The sequence below is a fragment of the Pipistrellus hanaki genome (assembly GCF_964339955.1).
Source record: "Pipistrellus hanaki genome assembly, chromosome: 2".
Taxonomy (NCBI): domain Eukaryota; kingdom Metazoa; phylum Chordata; class Mammalia; order Chiroptera; family Vespertilionidae; genus Pipistrellus; species Pipistrellus hanaki.
This window is the reverse complement of record NC_140504.1, coordinates 140832665-140853063: the sequence shown is the minus strand read 5'-3', so window position 1 is coordinate 140853063 and position 20399 is coordinate 140832665. Positions and strand designations below refer to the sequence as shown.

General features: G+C 40.4%; 2 protein-coding genes across 4 annotated transcripts in view; both read left to right on the top strand.

The window, feature by feature from the left end:
* Nucleotides 1-20399, top strand: part of DNASE2B (deoxyribonuclease 2 beta) — a 684289-nt gene that overhangs the window by 527962 nt on the left and 135928 nt on the right. The window lies entirely within an intron of this gene.
* DNAI3 (dynein axonemal intermediate chain 3) overlaps nt 1-20399 on the top strand; it is an 80270-nt gene that overhangs the window by 34884 nt on the left and 24987 nt on the right. The window contains exons 10-16 of the mRNA XM_084875198.1: nt 663-787; nt 3870-3959; nt 5816-5902; nt 7213-7341; nt 11884-11957; nt 13226-13373; nt 15333-15420. Coding sequence (XP_084731324.1) covers nt 663-787; nt 3870-3959; nt 5816-5902; nt 7213-7341; nt 11884-11957; nt 13226-13373; nt 15333-15420 — 741 coding nt within the window. The remainder of the gene's footprint in view (nt 1-662; nt 788-3869; nt 3960-5815; nt 5903-7212; nt 7342-11883; nt 11958-13225; nt 13374-15332; nt 15421-20399) is intronic.

The window sequence follows — 20399 nt, the reverse complement described above, 5'->3', positions numbered from 1 at the left end:
TGCTAAGCGCCCTCTTTCCCCACCTTCCCTCAGCCCCGTGTCCTCCCAGCTGCTCTGGGATCCCCACCGTGACCTCCACTTCACACGGAGAGGACCGAGCTCAGCTCAGGGCAGTGGCTGGCTCAGATCACCGGGCGGGGGGCGGAAGGGGTGGATGCTGAATCTGGACCTGACTCTGGCTGGTTGGATGGCCCCAAGTTAACTTCATGCCCCACACACTCCGCCTCTCTAATGATGGGGCAGGATGGCAGCCGCACCCCCTGGAGAGCCCTCAGCAGCCAAGGGAGGTAGGAAGGTGTGAAGGTGGGGCTGCAGCGAGAGAAGCCCTTGCCCCCCCCCCCCCGTTCTTCTCCTCTTCCCCCCTCCCCAACATGGGTCCTTTCCTCACACACACTAAATCTCCAAAGTCCAGTGTTTATTTTATACTACCGGTCATCTCAGTTCGGACTAGGCACGTTTCAAGTGCTGAGGAAGTGACAGGTGGTTGCCGGTAACCATGTTCAACAGCGGGACCGAAGAAAACGCTTGGGCTCCTGCAGAACACTTTCACTCACGTTGCCTCCAGAGGGAAGTGAACAGTGACTATGCAGAGAAGCAGAGCCTACCAGCTCTGCACCGGGTACAGCGGCTGCAGACCCTCACTGTGGCTGTGTCTCCCTCAGGACTCATCGCTGTGTCCGTGGCCGTGCGGCTCACGTTTGAAGAAAGGGTTTACTTTTCTGGTAAATTATTGCTGCAACCATCACTGATTCTTTTCTGGAGCTTCTCCGATCCCATACATCCTCAGGTAACGAGGGAGAGACTGACTGAACATTTCAAACATTACTGTAACGTGTCTCTCTCAGCAGTTTCAGTTGCCAAGTGCTTCATAATCACCAATGTTGTAAATCCTTATAAAGTCAGGCTTTTCTTCAATTTGGAATTTATGATCGTTCAATTTGAGGAAAATGAAAGTTTACATTTAGCTTATTGAGAAGGTTCGTTTGAACAAATCAACGTGTTATTAAAAAAATAAATAAAAGGTTATAAGAGCCCTGGCCAATGTGGCCAGGTTGGAGCATCATCCCATGCTCCACAGGGTCGTGGGTTTGATTCCCGTCAGGACACATACCCAGGTGGTGAATTCAATCCCCATTTGGGGGTGTTGGGATGCAACTGTCAATGGAAAAAAACAACAACATTGAAACCTGTAAAGAATTTTTGTGAGTTTATTTGAGCCAAACTGTCCACATATGCCAGGAAGCAGAACCTCAATGGACTGAGATAATGCCCCGGAGAATGCAGGGTTACATCTATATTTATACGTTGCAATCAAAGGAAAGAGACATAGGTGAGTTACATGAAATTCATTGGTGATAGATCAGGGAGATGGGACAGAGCAAAGCGGAAAAACCTCTGCGATAGGGTAAAAGGTGAAATGATGGACATGTGCTTCTTTTACAGAGATGGATACAGGATACTTTAACGCAATTCACAGTTGACAATTAACTTGATAACAATATCAATGAGGGAATGTCTGGAGGCCATTTGTTGTGCCCTGAGGGGTCGGGGTAAAAAGGAAGTTACAAGTTACCCAGACACCTCACAGATATGTTATCTTAGAGGCAGGAAGACAAATGGGCTCGGTAAAGAAGATCTAAGTTGATCTTTGTCAGGTGAAATATCGGTCTAGGACAGGACTACCCACTATAACCTGTTTGCAGTTAGATATTTAATTTTCAAACCATCTTTTGTGGTTATTTTAGGTCTCTGAGTTTACAAGACTGCCACGCAGGCCTTCCTTGAGCTTGTCAGGTTAGCATGTGGCTCTTTTCATTCACACAACTAATTGATGTTTCTCTCTCTCTTTCTTCATCTCTCTCTAATGTCAATAAAAACATATCCTAGGGCGAGAGTTTAAAAAAATAAAAGATTGTAAGAAGAGCATTCAAACAATTTTATTTATTTATTTATTTGTTTGTTTGTTTATTTATTTATTTATTTATTTATTTTTGTTAATCCTCGCCCAAGGATATTTTCCCACTGATTTTTAGAGAGAATGGGAAAGGGAGAGACCAAGAGAAATATCAATGTGAGAGAGTTACATTAATTATCTGCCCCCTTTATGACCAGGGACTGGAATCAAACCCGCGACCCTTTCCACAGGCTGCTGCTCTATTCCCTGAGCCTAACTGGCTAGGGTTTAAAGAGCAAACTCTTTTATGAGCTTTATTTAAATACTAATTGTTCAAATGCAAATAGATTTTAGTTTCACACAAATTTCCTCAATTCCAAGGATCACCAGTAGGTGGTGGTAAAGAGTAAAGATGGAGTGTGTAGGAGTGTGGGGAGAGCAGCGATTCTAGAGAGTGTACAGCTCTTCTGTATGGGACAGCTACTCTTCAGTTCTCTAATTGCCAGGTGATCTCACTCGTCAAGAGAATCCAGCAATTGGGAATTCTGTGTGAAATCTCCAAATTGTTTAATAGCTATTCTAAAACCAAACCAAAAGCACCCACTCAAACCAAACCAAAACACACAGCAATCCAAATAAAACAAGGCTGAAGGCTGAGCTTGCCCCATAGGGTTCTAATACCCGCTCAAGAAAAGTTCTGCTTAGGGGGAAGGCACTTTATAGGGTTGAATGAAGTTTTTTTTCAATGTACTTAAGTATAATAATAACTTATTTCTATAAAGTATTGTATAATTAAGACTTTCCCTAATAAATATTAGCCTTCCCTTCTTCCTTCTTCCTTAATTCATCCTATTAAGGCAGTTTTTCTGAAATAGAGTCTAGATACTTTGATTATTATAAACTCAGAGATCAAAATGACAGCTCTCTGGGTATTTCTCATCAGCCTACTTACCACAAAAATGGTGCCGTTCTCTTGGAGGGGTTTTCTGTCATTTTCTAGTAGTGTGAAACTGTTTTTCCACCATGACACAGAAGTGTGCCTGAACATCCAGGCAAATAGTCAGAAGAAAGACTCTCCTTTCCTCTATTTTAAAGAATAGTTTTAAAAAGACAAGCAAATAATTTCTTAAAGAAATAATGCAAATGATTTATTTTATCTTTGTTCTAGTAAAAACTATAGGAGAGTATTGCAATACTTTATTTTCAAAAAAGTAGAGGTTTCTCTAGAATCCACAGAATACCAAATTAACCAAGATAATTAACCCCATTCCAGTTGGAAATCTTTAACTCGATGGTGGCAAACCAATGGCCCTGGGGCCTATATTTGCGGTAGTTATGACTATAGAAGAACAGTAACCATGCAAGTGTTTTGCTTGGTGGTAACCCAGTGGTGCCAGTGCTACTATGGTTGACATGCCTGTTCCTTCACACCAGTGTGTTCCTTGCAGAGCTTCCTCTCTCCCCTCCAAGCACTTGAATTCATTTACTTCCTGGGTCCTGTATTATTTTAAATTTTGAGATATCATCACTGGCAATACCTTCATCTTCTCTTAGGCAACATATTTTATTTTTGTGTACCCACTATGTGCCAGGCTGGGTATGCAGTAGGGAACAAAACAGACAAATATCCTGCCTTCCCAGAACTTACATTCCACACTTTTCAAAAACATTGATTTCACAGTCCTTTTGCTTAAGAAAACTTATAAGATGCCCCAACAATGACCCATGGAGCATGGGGAAGGGTAGGCCTGGTCCCCTTGCAAACATACCTGCTCTCATACATATGGCTAATGTCCGCAATAAAATTCAACAAAAGCAGCTTCTAATTCAGAGGTAGAATTCTGGGAATGGACTCTCTGTGTGTGTTCCTTGTGGGTAGCTATAAAATGGAACTTTTGGCTGCCTTAATGTTATTTTCTAGCCATTCCCTTAGTATGTTTTCTCACTCTCTTGAATTTGTGGGGTTCACTTTTAGTTAATGCTGGAGAGCCCAGATGACATTTTCTGCTTCAAGTTCTGTCCGAGTAACCCTAATATCATTGCTGGAGGCTGCATCAATGGGCAGGTATGTATGGACTTTTTTTTTTTTTTTTTTTAGCTATTTATTAGTTTAGACAACATCCTGTAATAAATTTTGATTGGTTGATTTTTTAAAAAAAATGTTTTATTAATTTTTTACAGAGAGGAAGGGAGAGGGATAGAGAGTTAGAAACATCGATGAGAGAGAATCATGGATCAGCTGCCTCCTGCACACCCCCTACTGGGGATGTGCCCACAACCAAGGTACATGCCCTAGACCGGAATCGAACCCGGGATCTTTAGTCCACAGGCCAATGCTCTGTCCACTGGGCTAAACCGGTTCCGGATGATTTTTATTTATTTATTTTTTTTGACTTAAGGAGTCAATTGAGCAGAAGGAAGGCATGTGTTTGTTGGTCAATCACCATGCCAGCAACTGGGGAAATGAAGATGTGTTAGTGGGTTGGGTGATGGGAATGTAAAAAAAAGAAAGGAAGAAAGGAAGGAAGGGAGGAAGGAAGGAAGGAAGGAAGGAAGAAAGAAAGAAGTCTGCCTTCTGTAAGTAAGCAAATAAATAAATAAATAAATGTGGTGTCAGTGCTGCAGGTGTCCTCAGTGTAACCTAGTCACGATAATTGAAACAAAAAAAGGGTCAAATCTATTCCTATCACTGAGATAGAATCATGCATTATACAAGATTTTGCCGAAGAACAAAACCCACAAGCATTAATACCCGCTGATCAAGAGGCCTCTTGAAATTTCCCTAAATGTAGGAGTTGGGAAGTGATACAGAATTTAAACAGAAATTCACTGGAAAACATACATATATTATTGAATTTATGTGTGTATAATTTGATATCATGTTTGAGTTATTTTTCCCCTTTGTTATCTAATTTATATAGGATTTAGATCCTACCCTCCAATTGCCAGTTTCTCCAATAGAGGAAAACAAAAATCTTAAAGCTACGTTTTAGTCAAAGTTTGAATTCATTGTGAGCCAGTGAATTTGAGCATTACAAGAGTATGTGATCTTATTTTGGTGTGGCTAGGAAAACTTCCTTGTCATTAAATTTTAAATGTCTGCAGCATCGGTGCCCATTTATCAAAACCAAAAGCATCCAGGAAAACAACACTTCTCCCTGGCTTTTGTTCAACAATAACTGGTGGTCCTGATGATGCCCCGAAGACCATCCTCCAAGCCCTACAAATCCTGAAATGCCTTTTTTTACTCATTAGGAAGGTTATACAACTTCGTTTTAGTTTTAGTTTTCGGTTTTTTTTTTTTTTTAAGAAAAGCAAATGATGAAAATAAAAGCACCCATAATTCTGTAATCCTGACATTTTGTTAACATTTTAGTGTACTGAATTGACTTTTTATCATTAAAAATTAATATAACTTAGTATTGCATATCTATTTCATTCTGATTTTTTTCAAAAAAACAATCATGGGTGTATATGCAAATTTGGAGTTGATCCCATACTATCCAATAGAATAAAATTCATCATTTCTTATACTTTTTGGACAATTTAGCGTGTACATTTAATTCTGGAGAACAAGACAGCTAAATCTAAAACAACTGTCCCACAATCATAGCACATTCCCTAAAACAGAGGGTGAACTCTTTCCAAAGTGCAGGGAATGGCATGATATTTACCTTGGATTTTAGAAATTACTGCCATTTTTTAATACAAGCACAAAAAACAAAATGTTGAAAATACTTTCATAGAGAAGAAGACATTCTTTTTTATATTAGCTTTAAAAGTTGCTGCCTTACCTAAGATGTAGGCTAAATTTGGTCATCCCCAAGGTGATTGATCTATCCAAGGGCTAACCAATGTGAATAGGTTGTAAAAAGTTCTTTAATCCTGAAAATGTGTAATAACAACCTATTTCTGCTTCAGATTGTCCTGTGGGATATTACTGCCCATGCCGATCGCATACAGCACATTAAGACAGGCAGCAGTAGAAGTAAAAAAGCCACACTCAAGGTCAGTTTTTTACAATTTCCCCCCCATTTGGAAGTTTATTAAAAAGTATATAACAGAGCTGCCAAGTTAAACAAAGACTCGGGGTGGGAGTGGGGGAGGGATTCTATTTCCCAAACCTTCACATCTGCTTTGAACATGATTCTGAATCGCTTTCATGTAGGCCCTTGATTCAAACACCACAGTAGGCTGTTAAGTTCTCTTTTTTTTTTTTTTTTTTTTTTTTTTTTTGTTATTGTTATTGTCCTATCTAATAAAAGAGTAGTATGCAGATTGACCATCACTCGAACACACAAGATGGATGCCCCCATGTGGTCAAAGATCCTGCCCCCATGTGGACACAAGATGGCCACCACAAGATGGCCAGCAGGGGAGGGCAGTTGGAAGGCACCAGGCCTCCAAGGGAGGGTAGTTGGAGGCGATCAACCCTACAGGGAAGGGCAGTTAGGGATGAACAAGCTGGCAGAGGAGGGAAGTTGGGGGCAAACAGGCTGTCAGGGAAGTAGTTAGACATCAATCAGGTTGGCAGGGGAGTGGTTAGAAGGTGATCAGGCTGGCAGGCAGAAGCGGTTATGGGCAATCAGGAAGGCAGGCAGGCGAGCAGTTGGGAACCAGCAGTCCTGGATTGTGAGAGGGATGTCCGAGATTGGAGAGGGTGCAGGCTCAGCTGAGGGACGCCCCCTCCCCACGGCCCTGTGCATGAATTTCATGCACTGGGCCTCTAGTCATTAAATAAAATGAAATGGTAGGTAAGTTTCCTAAAGGGATGTAGTTGAAGGAGTGCCAGACAGAAGACCGCATCTCCAAGCTCTGGGTCAGAGTCCTGTATATTTGGACATTTTCTCATACATAACATGAAGGGGGTAATAATATACTATGGTTTTTTGAAGCTGTGGATTCTGCCAAGAGGTTAAGGGAATGCTTCCTGAGCTCCCAGCTCAGTTCTTACCCAAGGTTTATACATCTCCACCCTAGTTCTCCAACCTGGATATCAACAGGCGTCTTACCAACAAAGGAGTGTGGCCTTGTGTGCACACCAAGAGTACTTTTTCAGAAATAGGACATCGTTGATTCTTTAGGGAGTGGGTCAACCATTTTTGTTAAGTTTAGAGATAAAATCTTAGACTAATAAGAAGGGAAAAGTATATAATGTTATTCCCTAACTATATGATATATAGAAACACTAGTGTCTGTTTTTCTTTGAACCGCTATTTCTCCAAGTTATTAATTTTAATTGGTCTGATGAGTCAAGTATGAGTTCGTTTATACTTGCTCTGAAACTAGCACATAACTTTCTTTTAACAATTTTCCAGCCCATGTTTCTCCTTGAACCAGACGATAATAAAGAAGCAATGTATATCAGACACTGTGCAGTCTCCTCGATAGAAAATGGACATAAGAAAGTAATTACAGATATACACTGGCTGTCGGACACCTTTGAGGTGAGTCTCAGTGGCTTCCTGGTTCCCTTCTGCTGGATTGAAAACGTTTGGAAGATTTTGTCCTAAGAGGATGTTTGAAGTCAACAATCCATTTACATTTACACTGAAATAACCAGGAAGTGGGCACCAAAGAGTTGCATCACTGTTACCAGACCCATACCTGATGGCAAGTTTCAACCTCCATGGCTTAAAAGAACTGAAAAATGTAGATGTTATATCATGTAGTGTCGACATAATATAATAGCGGAGATGAGGATTTGATATATAAAAGTAAAGTGTAAATATTTTATAACCTTAGACTGAGGATTTAAAATTTGGAGCAGGCAACTCTGAAGAGCTGAGACATCTAGGAATTGTGCCAAGGCAGCCTTGAACTGAGTGAGCCCTGGGGCTGGGAGGCAAGAACCAGCTGTGCAGTGAGGGAGCCCAGCATTGGCGTTGCAGTTTGGCTCTGCGGTTCCGTACTTGACTCACAAAGTCACTTTTGTGGATTTGTAAACTAGTAAGATCCCCAAATGTCTCACTCAAGGACACTCAAGGTCTACTGTGTACTTTGAAGGATTAACAAGTGAGATATTAAAGAACTAGAGGCCCAGTGCCCAAATTTGTGCATGGGTGGGGTCCCTCAGGATAGCCTGCGGGGATCAGGCCAAAAACCATAGTCCAATGCCTGCCACGCCTGCTCATCCTGGCCCCACTGCGCCTGCTGCAGGCTCACTCCTAATCAATCCTGATTGGGAGAGGCTCGTCAGCCTTGAGCCAGTTGTCTGGTGCCCTCCTGAGGGGAGTGGCCTGCAGGATCAGGCCGAAACCAGCTCTCTGACATCCCCTGAGGGGTCCCAGATTGTGAGAGAGCACAGGCCAGGCCAGTGCACAATCAGGGCCAGGGAGGAGCCGAGAGAGGGCACAAAGGGATGTTTGGCCCATCTCTCTCAATCCCGATCAGTTGGACCCAGTAGCAAGCTAACCTACAGATCGAAGTCTCTGCCTCTGGTGGTCAGTGCATGTCATAGTGAGCAGATGAGCAGCCTAAGCATATTATTAGCATATTGTGCTTTGATTGGTTGAACAATTGACTGGTTACCAGACAACCAGACATTTAGCATATTAGGCTTTTATTATATAGGATATGTGAAAAATTAGAGCTCTAAAAGGTGATTAGCCCTTTAAGCTATTCAAATGGATTATGCAAAGCAACAATACTTTGAAAAGTTAAATGGACCAAAATAAATAGTGCAGATATAGTTTCTATTATATATAAAAGTTTAGCCAAAACCAGTTTGGCTCAGTGGATAGAGCATCAGCCTGGGGACTCAAAGGTCCCGGGTTCGATTCCAGTCAAGGGCATGTACCTTGGTTGCGGGCACATCCCCAGTAGGGGGTGTGCAAGAGGCAGCTGATCGATGATTCTCTCTCATCGATGTTTCTAACTCTCTATCCCTCTTTCTTCCTCTCTGTAAAAAATCAATAAAATATATATTAAAAAAAAAAGTTTATTACATGGTAATAGAAGTTACAACCCAAGAGAAGGAACTCCATTTCAACTCATGCTATTAATTATTATTATTAATTAAGTCACCAAATTAATTCAGGTGACTATACATTTAAATAACAGCATCACAGGAAAATTATAACCAATCAAATAAAATATCATATTTCTGGAATGGAGATTGTTTTCTAAACTAATTTACATTGAAGGAACTCTAAAGTACACATGTAAATTTCTCAATTAAAAAATAAAGAACAGCCCTAGCCAGTTTGGCTCAGTGGATAGTGTGTCAGCCTGTGGACTAAAGAATCCTGGATTTGATTCCAGTCAAGAGCATGTACCTTGGTTGTGGGCACATCCCCAGTGGGGAGTGTGCAGGAGGCAGCTGAATCGATGATTCTCTCTCATTAATGTTTCTAGCTCTCTATCCCTCTACTTTTCACTTCCTCTCTGTAAAAAAAAAAAAAAAAAAAAAAAAAAAAAAAAAATTAATAAAATATTAAAAAATAAAAATAAAAGCAAATAACAAAATGAAGAAAAATGTGTCCCAAATATGGTAAATACAAAATTTCCAGAAAATAAGCAAAAAAATATACTGACTGAAAAGCAACTAGTGTATAAAGATGAAAGTCATTTAGACTTTCTAATATCAAAGAAATTAATAATAGAGCAACAATAATGTACAATTTTGGACCTCTTTAATTTTTTAATGAAAATCCTATCTAATAAAAGAGTAATATACAAATTGACTGTACCTTCACTACACCCACAGACCACACCCACAAGCCAATCAGGAGTGAGTATGCAAATTAATCCAACCAAGATGGCTGTAGCCATGAAGCAAGCAGGAGGCTTGGGATTCCCTGGCCATGGAGGAAGCCAAGCTTCCCGCACACCCTGGCTGGCTGTGGACTCCACTCAAGGCTACAAAGTTTCAATTATAGAAGATAAATAAATCCCCAATACCAAGGCCTCCACTTCTCACTGCAGGGGGTGGCTGGCCTGCAAACCACCACAGGCCCATCACCCCAGCCACCCCACACCCCAAGGAAATCCCCACCCTGACCCGGGACACCCTTCAGGGCAAACCAGCTGGCCCTACCCAAGCACCAGGCCTCTATTCTATTTAATAAAAGAGTAATATGCAAATTGACCATCACTCCAACACACAAGATGGCTGCCCCCATGTGGTCAAAGATGGCTGCCTCCATGTGGACACAAGATGGCCACCACAAGATGGCCAGCAGGGGAGGGCAGTTGGGAGGAACAAGGCCTGCAAGGGAGGGCAGTTGGGGGTGATCAAGCCTTCAGGGGAGGGAAGTTAGGGATGACCAGCCAACAGAGGAGGGAAGTTGGGGGCGACCCTGGCCTGCAGTGGAGAGCAGTTGAAGGTGACCAAATCTGCAGGGGAGGTTAGTTAGGGGCAAACAGGCTGGCAGGGGAGCAGTTAGGCACCAATCAGGCTGGCAGGGCAGTGGTTAGAGGGTGATCAGGCTGTCAGGCAGAAGTGGTTAGGGGCATTCAGAAAGGCAGGCAAGCAAGCAGTTGGGAGCCAGCCGTCCTGGATTGTGAGAGGAATTTCCGACTGCCCATTTAGGACCAATCCCTCTGGACAGTCAGACATCCCTCGAGGGGTCCCAGATTGAAGAGCATGCTGGCTGGGCTGAGGGACACATGCCCCCGTGCACGAATTTTGTGCACGGGGCCTCTAGTTTTAAATAATACCTGGTTTTGGAAAAAAGGAGATGGTGCAACCCACAAACTCCAGCATTGTTGGTTGCAACATAAAACTTTTATAATATAATTAATCAATGTGGTTCTTAAAGCATCCAGGTTTTCAAAACTTTTGACCAGTAATTCATATTTTGGGAGTTCATACAAAGAAATAATGCAATTTGTGTCTCAAGATACAAAATTGCATGCACACCCTGACAAATCACAGCGAAGTGTATCCATAAAAAAAGATGGGGGGGGGGGAAATACAAGGTGAAATTATATTTGATTTTAAAGCCTAATTTCCAAACCTCCGTAATATTTTTTTAAAGAAATGAAAACATAAAACCCCCAGAGCCAGCACTCCTCTGGAGTCTCAGACTTCTGCACCAGGGTAGCTCATTAGCAGGAGAGGCAGCGTGGGTTCTGGATTGTGTATCAGATGCGAGAGTAGGGTGGCAGCTGTCACGGAACCTGACCCGGGGCAGCCAGAGCGGCGGCAGCCAGGTTTCCAGGGTCCTGGCTCCTGTGATGCCAACAGGCCTTCCCAGGGCAGTGCCTGCGGCCCTCCCCGCCCCGCCCCCTCCCTCACTGTTAATTTGCTGCTGGAACGCCCATCTCTGCTGTTTTGCTCAGGACAGCAGAGAATTGGGGAAGGTCATGTTTCCCTGTTGATTTGAGAGTGGCACCTTCACAGGTTGCCCCGACATCTTTCACCTCATTTGAGAGCTTCACTGGTTGGAATTTGGGATCTTCCAGGGCCCTGCGGAGCATTAACCCTCCTGGTGACCCTCTGAGTGCTAGCAGAGCCGGGCCACGGTGCCTCAAAAAGTGCAGGTGCCACTACATTGGCCGCAGGCAGATGGTGTCTGCTTTAACACTCGATTGCTTTTACCTGCTTAACAACCTCCTGAAAGCTCCTGTGCTTGACACCACAAATAATAGTGAAAAACAGAAAGAGCCTCCATGTCCACTAATAGTGGGTAATGAACTTATGATATGTAAGCTTGCAGTTTGCATCTGCATTTATAAGAATAAAACCATTAGCATGATTCATGAGTACACAGGTAAGCATTCGAGTTATAATTCCAGGCTAAAAATTTAATGGAAACGGCATAAAAATGTTTCTGTGAAAAAAAGACTGGGAAGTATGTGACAGAAATGCATTTGATTTTTAAAGCCTTCTGTTTGCCAAATTTCTATGAGAGTGTTATGCTCTTTTAATAAAAATTAAAACGAAGAAAAATTAATAAAAAAAAAAAAGTAAAAAGCTATGAGAAAAAAGTCTTTGCTGCGCTAAGTGCACAGAACTCACTTCCTGCATATTGTTTTAAACATAGATTAACAGAATGGGTGCTGTCTTTGAGAATCGAAGTGGGATATGCTGTCAACTGGTCACCTGTTCGGCAGATTGGTACGTCTCATCTGAAATGTCACCTTCTATGTGTCCACACAATATATTCTTTTCTCTTAGATGTTTCTAAAATCATTGTCTTTTTCTGTTTCTTAAATAATCTTTACTGTAGTTATTAAACCTTATATAACTAAAGGAAAGAATTTTATAGATTGTTTGCTGCTTAAAAAATTATTTTATAAATCTTTATATTTTTTAATTTATCTTTATTGTTGAAAGTAAATTCCCCCTTTTTCTCTCCATTAGTCCCCATTCCTCTACCCTCAGCCCCTCCCCAGGCCTTCTCTGCACTGTTTTTATAGATACAAATATGATGTAAAAGAGAATTAATGATGTTTCATGCTTAATGCTGTTATATAACATTATCCAAAGTAATTCTGCTTCATCACATTCTTATATCTGTAAATTTGCAGTTTGCATTGCTTACATTCAATTTTATCTCATGAAGAGTACAATGTTTAATTTGGAAAGCTTTTACAAAGTGAGAGCTTTAAGTTTGTATTGCAAATTTATGAAAATGTTTTTATGAATTTGGTAACTGTTGAAGAATGTTTATTTTAAAAATTGCATCTCCCAATTTATAGAACTCAAAATTCATAATGAAATAGGAAATATAAAGAGTAATACTATTATCTAGCATTCAAATTCTGCCACAACCGGTTTGGCTCAGTGGATAAAGCATTGGCCTGTGGACTCAAGGGTCCCAGGTTCGATTCTGGTCAAGGGCATGTGCCTTGGTTGTGGGCATATCCCCTGTAGGGGATGTGCAAGAGGCAGCTGATCGATGTTTCTCTCTCATCGATGTTTCTAGCTCTCTATCCCTCTCCCTTCCTCTCTGTAAAAAATCAATAAAATATATTTAATAAATAAATAAATAAATAAATAAATAAAATATTCTAAATCTAGCATGGTTATGGTTGCACAACTCAGCGAATATATTTAAAATTATTGAAGTGTGCATTTTAAATGGGTGAATTTGGGGGTATATGAGTTATATTTCAAAAAAGTTATGTTGAAAAATAAGGTCCTAACTCAATTCTCATATTTTATAATATCAGCTTCAAGACCAGCAAGGTTGTTAAGTAACCCTCTTTCTTATTTCTCTAAAATGAGAAATAAAAAATAATTTCATAAAGATCTTATTTTCAGAGATATTAAAATATAATCATGATCACATTGATAATGTGTAATAGTAAGAATAGTAGTCCTGAGCTTATAACACCTCTTATTTGTACTTACCAAAAAAATATATAAACTTTTTTTTTAAGCACAATATGTTTTTGGGATATCAGACAACAGAAAGGTACAACAACCATTCAACCAACAGAGAAGAAGAAAGAAGAAAGTATTGAAATTCCTAATGACATACCATCTACATTTTTGCATCTAGATCTTGCCTGGAAACCTCTCTCTAAGGTAAGTAATAGGATTTATTTCATATACTATGTAATTCGTGTACATGTACATGCATCTGTACACTCTAAAAGACAGGAGGGCTAAAAGTAGAGCAGCTCAAATAACACAGGACTTTATTAATTCATGTGTTCACTCATCCAGTAAATTCCTTGACTGAGTTATGATGATGCCTGACTACATCAAGCCAGAATCACAATTATTGTAAACTTGAAATTAATATTTGTTCATGTGTAAGCAAGCCACAACTTACAACTAATGTTCATAATTTTTTAATTGCATATCAGTTGCTTGAAGGTGGCTATGCTCCCATGTTAGCCCCAAACAGTTAATTTTACCTATATCACAGTCAAAATTCCGGATCTTTTGCCCATCAATAGTAGGAAAAGGTATTGTAATATCTATAACCAAATAAAAGTGAAAAGTAGCCCTAGCTGGTTTGGTTCAGTGGATAGAGCGTCAGCCTGTAGACTGAAAGGTCCTGGGTTCAATTCTGAGCAAGGGCATATGCCCAGGTTGTGGGCTCAATCCCCAATAGGGGGTGTGCAAGAGCCAGCCTATCAATGATTCTGAGCCAGCCTATCAATAAAAACATATAAAAACTGAAAAGTAATTGAACAAAAAATTATTGGTACTTATCTTGAATGCAGAGCTTCAAGAAAAGCAATGTTTGTCCAACTGGGTAGCTCAATGGTTGAGCATCAACCTATGAACCAGAAGCTTACCGTTTGATTCCTGGTCAGAGTACCTGCCTGAGTTGCAGGCTCAATCCCCAGGAGGAGGAATGCAGGAGGCAGCCATCAATGATTCTCTCTCATCATTGATGTTTCTCTCTCTCTCTCTCTCTCTCGCTTTCTCTTCTTCTCTAAAATCAATTTAAAAATATATATTAAAAAGTAAAAGAAAAGCCATTTTAATTTAATGCTCTGTCAGAATAGTTCATTTGGTTAGAGCATCATCCCAATATGCCAAGGTTTCAAGTTTGATCTCTGGTCAGGGCACATACAGGAATCAACCAATGAGTGCATCAATACGTGGAACAACAAATCTCTCTCTAAAAATCAATTTTTAAAAATGTATATAAAAGAAAAGTAATACTCTGGTTTCTCTTCAGATCACATAGATCTTTAGCTTAAAAAAAAGAAAAGCAATTTTAATTTAAGGAAGATATGGCTATGGTGGGTTGTGTCTGGAAAGTATGACTGGACTGCTTGTGTTGATGGCTTTCTTTCTTTGGAATGTCTAAGTCTAATTCCAAACTTAAAACTTTTTTTAAAAAAAATTTGATTTGTAAGTACTACTAGAATTACATTATTTTGTATTTGAAGACAGAGCATGAAGGGATGAGAATTTTCCTGAAGAAACTGGGATTAGAAATAGATTATTGGAAATGTTCTGGGCAAGGATTCACTAAGCTTTAAATCATTTAAAAAGAAACAAGCAAACAAAATCTTACCTGAGAATAATGGTACAGCATGTGAACAAACATTCTGATGAAGAAAAGTTGGCAGGGGGCCATGGGAATAATGTAAAGTGTGGCCATTTTCTATGATGGTGCAGGCCCAGGCTACTTCTGTAACTCAGGGGCATGCCCCCGAGGACTCAGCAGTGGTGTGTCTCCGGGCAGGAGAAAGGTCCCTGCACATCTTTCTGAAGCTTTTGTTTAACTGAAAGATTTAGGGAGTGTGTGTTAGGAAACAAAACAAACAAAACATTTTCAGAAATTACACAACACATAAGACTCTGGGATTTGGAAATGAGCCCCCCAGATACATTCCCTTGAGTAGCATGGTTTTAGAAACTATGTTTTAGGCACTTTCCATGGGAAAAGCCAGCTAGAAATCTGAGGGAGAAGGGAGAAAGACAGGGAGATAGAAAACAGCAATCTTGGGGCAGAAGGGCAAAGCAAGAATAATTTAAGGATATATGGAAATAATTTTTCTTGTATTTTCTTTCCAAAAGCTAAGACTGTCTAAAGGTGAAACAAGTTTAGACCACTGTCCAGTCAGGCTAAGCTTGGGTAAAGACCATTTCATTAACAAAACACAAGGTAAGTGCCTTTATTTAAAAAAGCATTGAAGCTCTTGTCAAGATGGCAATGTAGGGAAATGCAGCAATCACCACACCCCACATCAAAATTGCAACTAAAAAACAGAACAGCCATCATTCAGAGCCACCTAAAATCTAGCTGAAAGGAAGTCCTACAAATAGTGAAATTAACCCTTTGCACTCCGAACCATTCTGGACATTGGCTACCAGCTACTCCGAACCATTCTGGACATTGGCTACCAGCTACTCGACGCTACTTTGCGAAACGTGCGTTGAATTAACTCATTTCCCTGTAATCACTAATAAACTGCAATGTCCCCTGAGAGGGGACATCCGAGTGATATGCTAGAATTCCGATGTCCCCTGAGAGGGGACAGCGGAGTGCAAAGGGTTAAAGAAGAAGTACATAGAGACTGGTAGGAAAGGCGGAGCTGTGGGGCAGAAGCGCGGAACCAGCTGGTCCCATACACGTGTGGCGGTTTAAAATCTGAGGGATATCTTGGCTCTGGAGGTTTCCCTGAGGAGTGAGGGCTCCCAGCCCCACACCAGCCTAGGGTTCCAGTGCTGGTAAGAAAAGCCCCCACTGCTGAGACTGATCAGCAGACCCTGAGTGACAGATGAATGATTATTCTGACGTGCGTTTCTGTGAAAAAGAGAGCTAAGGGACTGCCTGGCTAGAGAAACCAAACAGCCTCGTTCATCTGCCTCTTCAGGCTTTTATTGTAACAGTAGTTTGGCTTAAAGTTTAACTTTTAGATATAATTAGCAGGGTAAGCATTCTTGGGAGGACACAGGTGTCTGCAGTGTCCTTTAGGCATAAAGATTAAGCATTAAATTTCAGCCAACACCCAAAGGCCTGCAGGTACACAGAATTGTTTGTAAAGATCAAGGAACAATTAGGGGTGGTCATCTTCAACCAACTCCCCTAGGGCATTCTGATAAATAGGGGTGGTTGCCTTCAGCCAACTCCCACAGAAAATTCTTTCAGAATTTCTTCCTTACAAACTTTGCAACCAGGTCCCGTGCTTCCCACACTCCACAACTTCTGGCTGTAAAAACTAGCAGGGATTGCAGCTGAGTGATAGGAGGCTGCTGGAGCCACAGGCAGCTCCTCTTAGAGGGCCCACAACATGGACTCACTCCCCCTGAACTCCAGGGCTGGGGCAGCAGCTTGAAAGGAACCTGAGACAATCAGGGAAAAACTAACTTGTCTGGAATCAGGGCAAGAGGTGGACGGGCAGCTTTCTCCCAGACAGAAGTGCTGGCAAAGGCCATTGTTCCTTTGATGAGCCCTCCCCACCACAGAGCCAACAGACAGTTGCCATATCTGAATCTTCATCAGCCTGGCTCACACTTTTCTCCCTGCCCTGGTGATTTCTTGAAACTCTGCCCCTCCGTACTTACAGGTTAAACCAAGCCATTTCCATTGGCTTTTCCATTCAACTGGTCTCTCTTGCCTCATGCTTCAGACATTCCTAAAATCTCTCAAACAAGCAGCAATTGGCCTGCTGATTTTGCACTCCTGGTAGGCTCCAGAGCCAATGCATTGGGTGGTCAGCTTTGAGCACATCAGACTACAACCCTACCAATGCCATGAGTGACACACTCAAGGGGTGAGCACCAAAGCCCCACTGAAGCAAGTCCTGCTCCATAGGGGTGTCTCCTGCATAGCAGCTCTTCCACTATAGTCACAGTTGATCCTCACAATTGATTTATCTGGGAGTCAATCCCTCCCAGTGATGCCAACATCAATCAAGGCTCAACCACAATATGATAGTTCACACAACCCACACAGAGGCACACCTGGTTCAGATGATTGAGGAAGCTGAGCCAATGGGCCCTATAGGATACCTACCATACAAGATCACTCTACTGAGTCTGGGAGACATAGCAGATCTACCTAATACATAGAAACAAACACAGAGAAGCAGCCAAAATGGGGAGACAAAGACACATGTCACAAATGAAAAAATCAGGAGAAATCCCCAGAAAAAGAAGTAAATGAAATAGAAGCAAGAAAACTACCAAATATAGTGATTAAAAAAAAAAATGGTCATAAGGATGATCAAGGAACTTACTGAGTACTTCAAGAAACTTAGTGAGGATCTCAACAACATAAACAAGGACCAGTCAGAAATGAAGAATACAGTAACTGAAATAAAGAATGATTTACATGGAACAAACAATAGAGTAGAAGATGCCAAAAATCAAATCAAGAATTTGGAATATAAGGAAGCAAAAGACACCCAATCAGAACAGCAGAAAGAAAAAGGAATACAAAAATATGAAGATAGTGTAAGGAGCCTCTGGAAAACCTCAAGTAGACCAACATTTGCATCATGAGGGTGCTGGAAGGAGAAGAGAAGGAACAAGAAATTGAAAAACCTATTTGAAAAAATGATAGAAAACTTCCTTTACCTGGTGAAAGAAATAGCCACACAAGTCCAGGAAGCACAGGAAGTCCCTAACAAGAGGAACCCAAAGAGGCCCACAGCAAGACACATCATAATTAAAATGCCATGGTTAAAGACAAAGAGAATCTTAAAAGCATCAAGAGAAAAGCTGTTAGTTATCTTCAAGGGAGCACCCATACAACTGTCAGCTGATTTCTCAACAGAAACTTTTCGGTCCAGAAGGGAGTGGCAAGAAATATTCAAAGTGGTGAAAAGCAAGGACCTTCCAGTATAACCAAGATCACTCTGCCCAGCAAAGTTATTATTTAGAAGTGCGAAAGTCAGATAAAGAGCATCATAGACACGAAAAAGCTAAAGGAGTTCATCACTACTAAATTAGTTCTACATGAAATGTTAAAGGGTCTTTTTGAAAAAGGAGAAGGAAGAAAAAGAGGAGGAGGAAGGGGAGGAGAATGGTGAGGAGGAAGAAAAAGAGGGAAAAATATGAACAATAAAATGGCAATAAATGCATATATATCAACAATTGAATCTAAAAATCAAAATAAATGAATAAGCAGAACAGAAACTGACTCAGATTCAGAGAACATTTTGACAGTGGCCAGAAAAGAGAGGGTGTGGGGGAATGGGTGAAAAAGGAAAAGGGATTTAGAAGTACAAATTAATCATAGCCTATGGACACAGAAAATAATCAGGTGAAGGTGTGGGGTTGGAGGGGAGATGGGTGAGGAAGAACAAAGGGGGAAAATTTGGGAACATCTGTAATATTCTCAACAATAAAACAACATTATAAAAAAATCATTTGATAGTTTGAGTGTTTGTCACTTCTATGTCTAAGGTTACTTGCTAGAATAATTTGTTAAAGGAGTACCAAAAGTCAAACCCTCCAATATGGAACTTTATAATGGCTATAATAGCTATAGCCAACACATTAAAACTGTCTTTACACACAAAAAGACTTGAAACAATTTACTTTAATTCAGTTTCACAAACATTTATTGAGTACATTCATGTATTTTTGAGAACTTAATACATTTTAAAAATTTAATGAAGCCCATGTAATGAATATGAATATGCTCAAAGAATAATTCTATAGAATGAAACATAACTCTAGCAAAATCATTTATGAAGTACTAAAAAACGAAATTACTATTCTTAATCTGAATATAATAAAAAATTTAATATTTCTACAGCATCATGATAAAACTGAGTAAAGAAATAATAATTTATTTTTAAATCTATTTCAACCCATACACCTTTGTTGAAATAACTGAAGGATGCACATGTAAGCTATCAAAACTTTATGACCCTAGCCAGTTTGGCTCAATGGATAGAGCATTGGCCTGCGAACTGAAAGGTCCCAGGTTCGATTCCAGTCAAGGGCACATTCCTGGGTTGTGGGCTTGATCCCCAGTGGGGGACTTATAGGAGGCAGCTGATCCATGATTCTCTCTTATCGTAGATGTTTCTATCTCTTTCTTCCTCTTCCTTCCTCTCTGAAATCAATATATATATAAAGTATGCTTGAATATTCCACCTTGAGGACAATGCATAAGGAAAATGTACAAGAGTCACCAGTTAACTATAATATTTTCAAAACATTTGCCTTTATCAAAAGAATTTTCTTTTATAAAATTAATTTTTTTATTTTTTATTTTTTTTTACTGATTTCAGAAAGGAAGGAAGAGGGAGAGTGAGGTAGAAACATTAATTATGAGAGAGAATCATTTATCTGAACGCCCCCTGTTGGGGATTGAGCCTATAACCAAAGCATTTGCCTTGACCAGGAATGGAACCATGACCTCCTGGTTCATGGTTCCACACTCAGCCACTGAGCCACACCAGCCGGGCATCCATTTATAAATTTTTAGTCTTCAGTTAAATGACAGGACATCTAAAAAACAAACAAATCCTATTATATCAATACATCTAATACCCAGCTGTGAATCACAAGGCTTCTCAAAGCCTCCTTATCTCAGCAGCAGTGCCTGGTACTCTGTTGCCATCTAGTGGCCATAGCCCACTCACGCTTTACCTGCCATTTAGGTCATAACAGGGGTTGTTGCCTTCAGCCAACTCCCACAGTCCTGGATTGTGAGAGGGATGTCCCAGATTAGAGAGGGTGCAGACTGGGCCCGCCACCCGGTGCACGAATTTCATTCACTGGGCCTCTAATTCATACATCCAGGATAATTAGAAAACAAATAATGTCATATATGCTGTGCTTATGACAAACAAGTGATATATTCCAGATGGATTTATTTTTTAGAAGTTAAAGAATTTTCACACTTAAAAAACTAATCTTGAATTGCTTTCAAATTTTCCATTTGATGCCAACTGAATAAAAATGACATGAGTTTCTCATTAGAAAATCTTATTGAGCACATCAAGGGTGATATCACCCAGGGGATATATTGTGTCCAATTTTTACTATAAATAATTTTGCAATGGTGGAAATACATAGAAGTGGTTTATATATATTTGCATATATTTATTATTATTATTATTTCAGAGAAGAAGGGAAAGATAGAAACATCAATGATGAGAGAGAATCACTGACTGGCTGCCT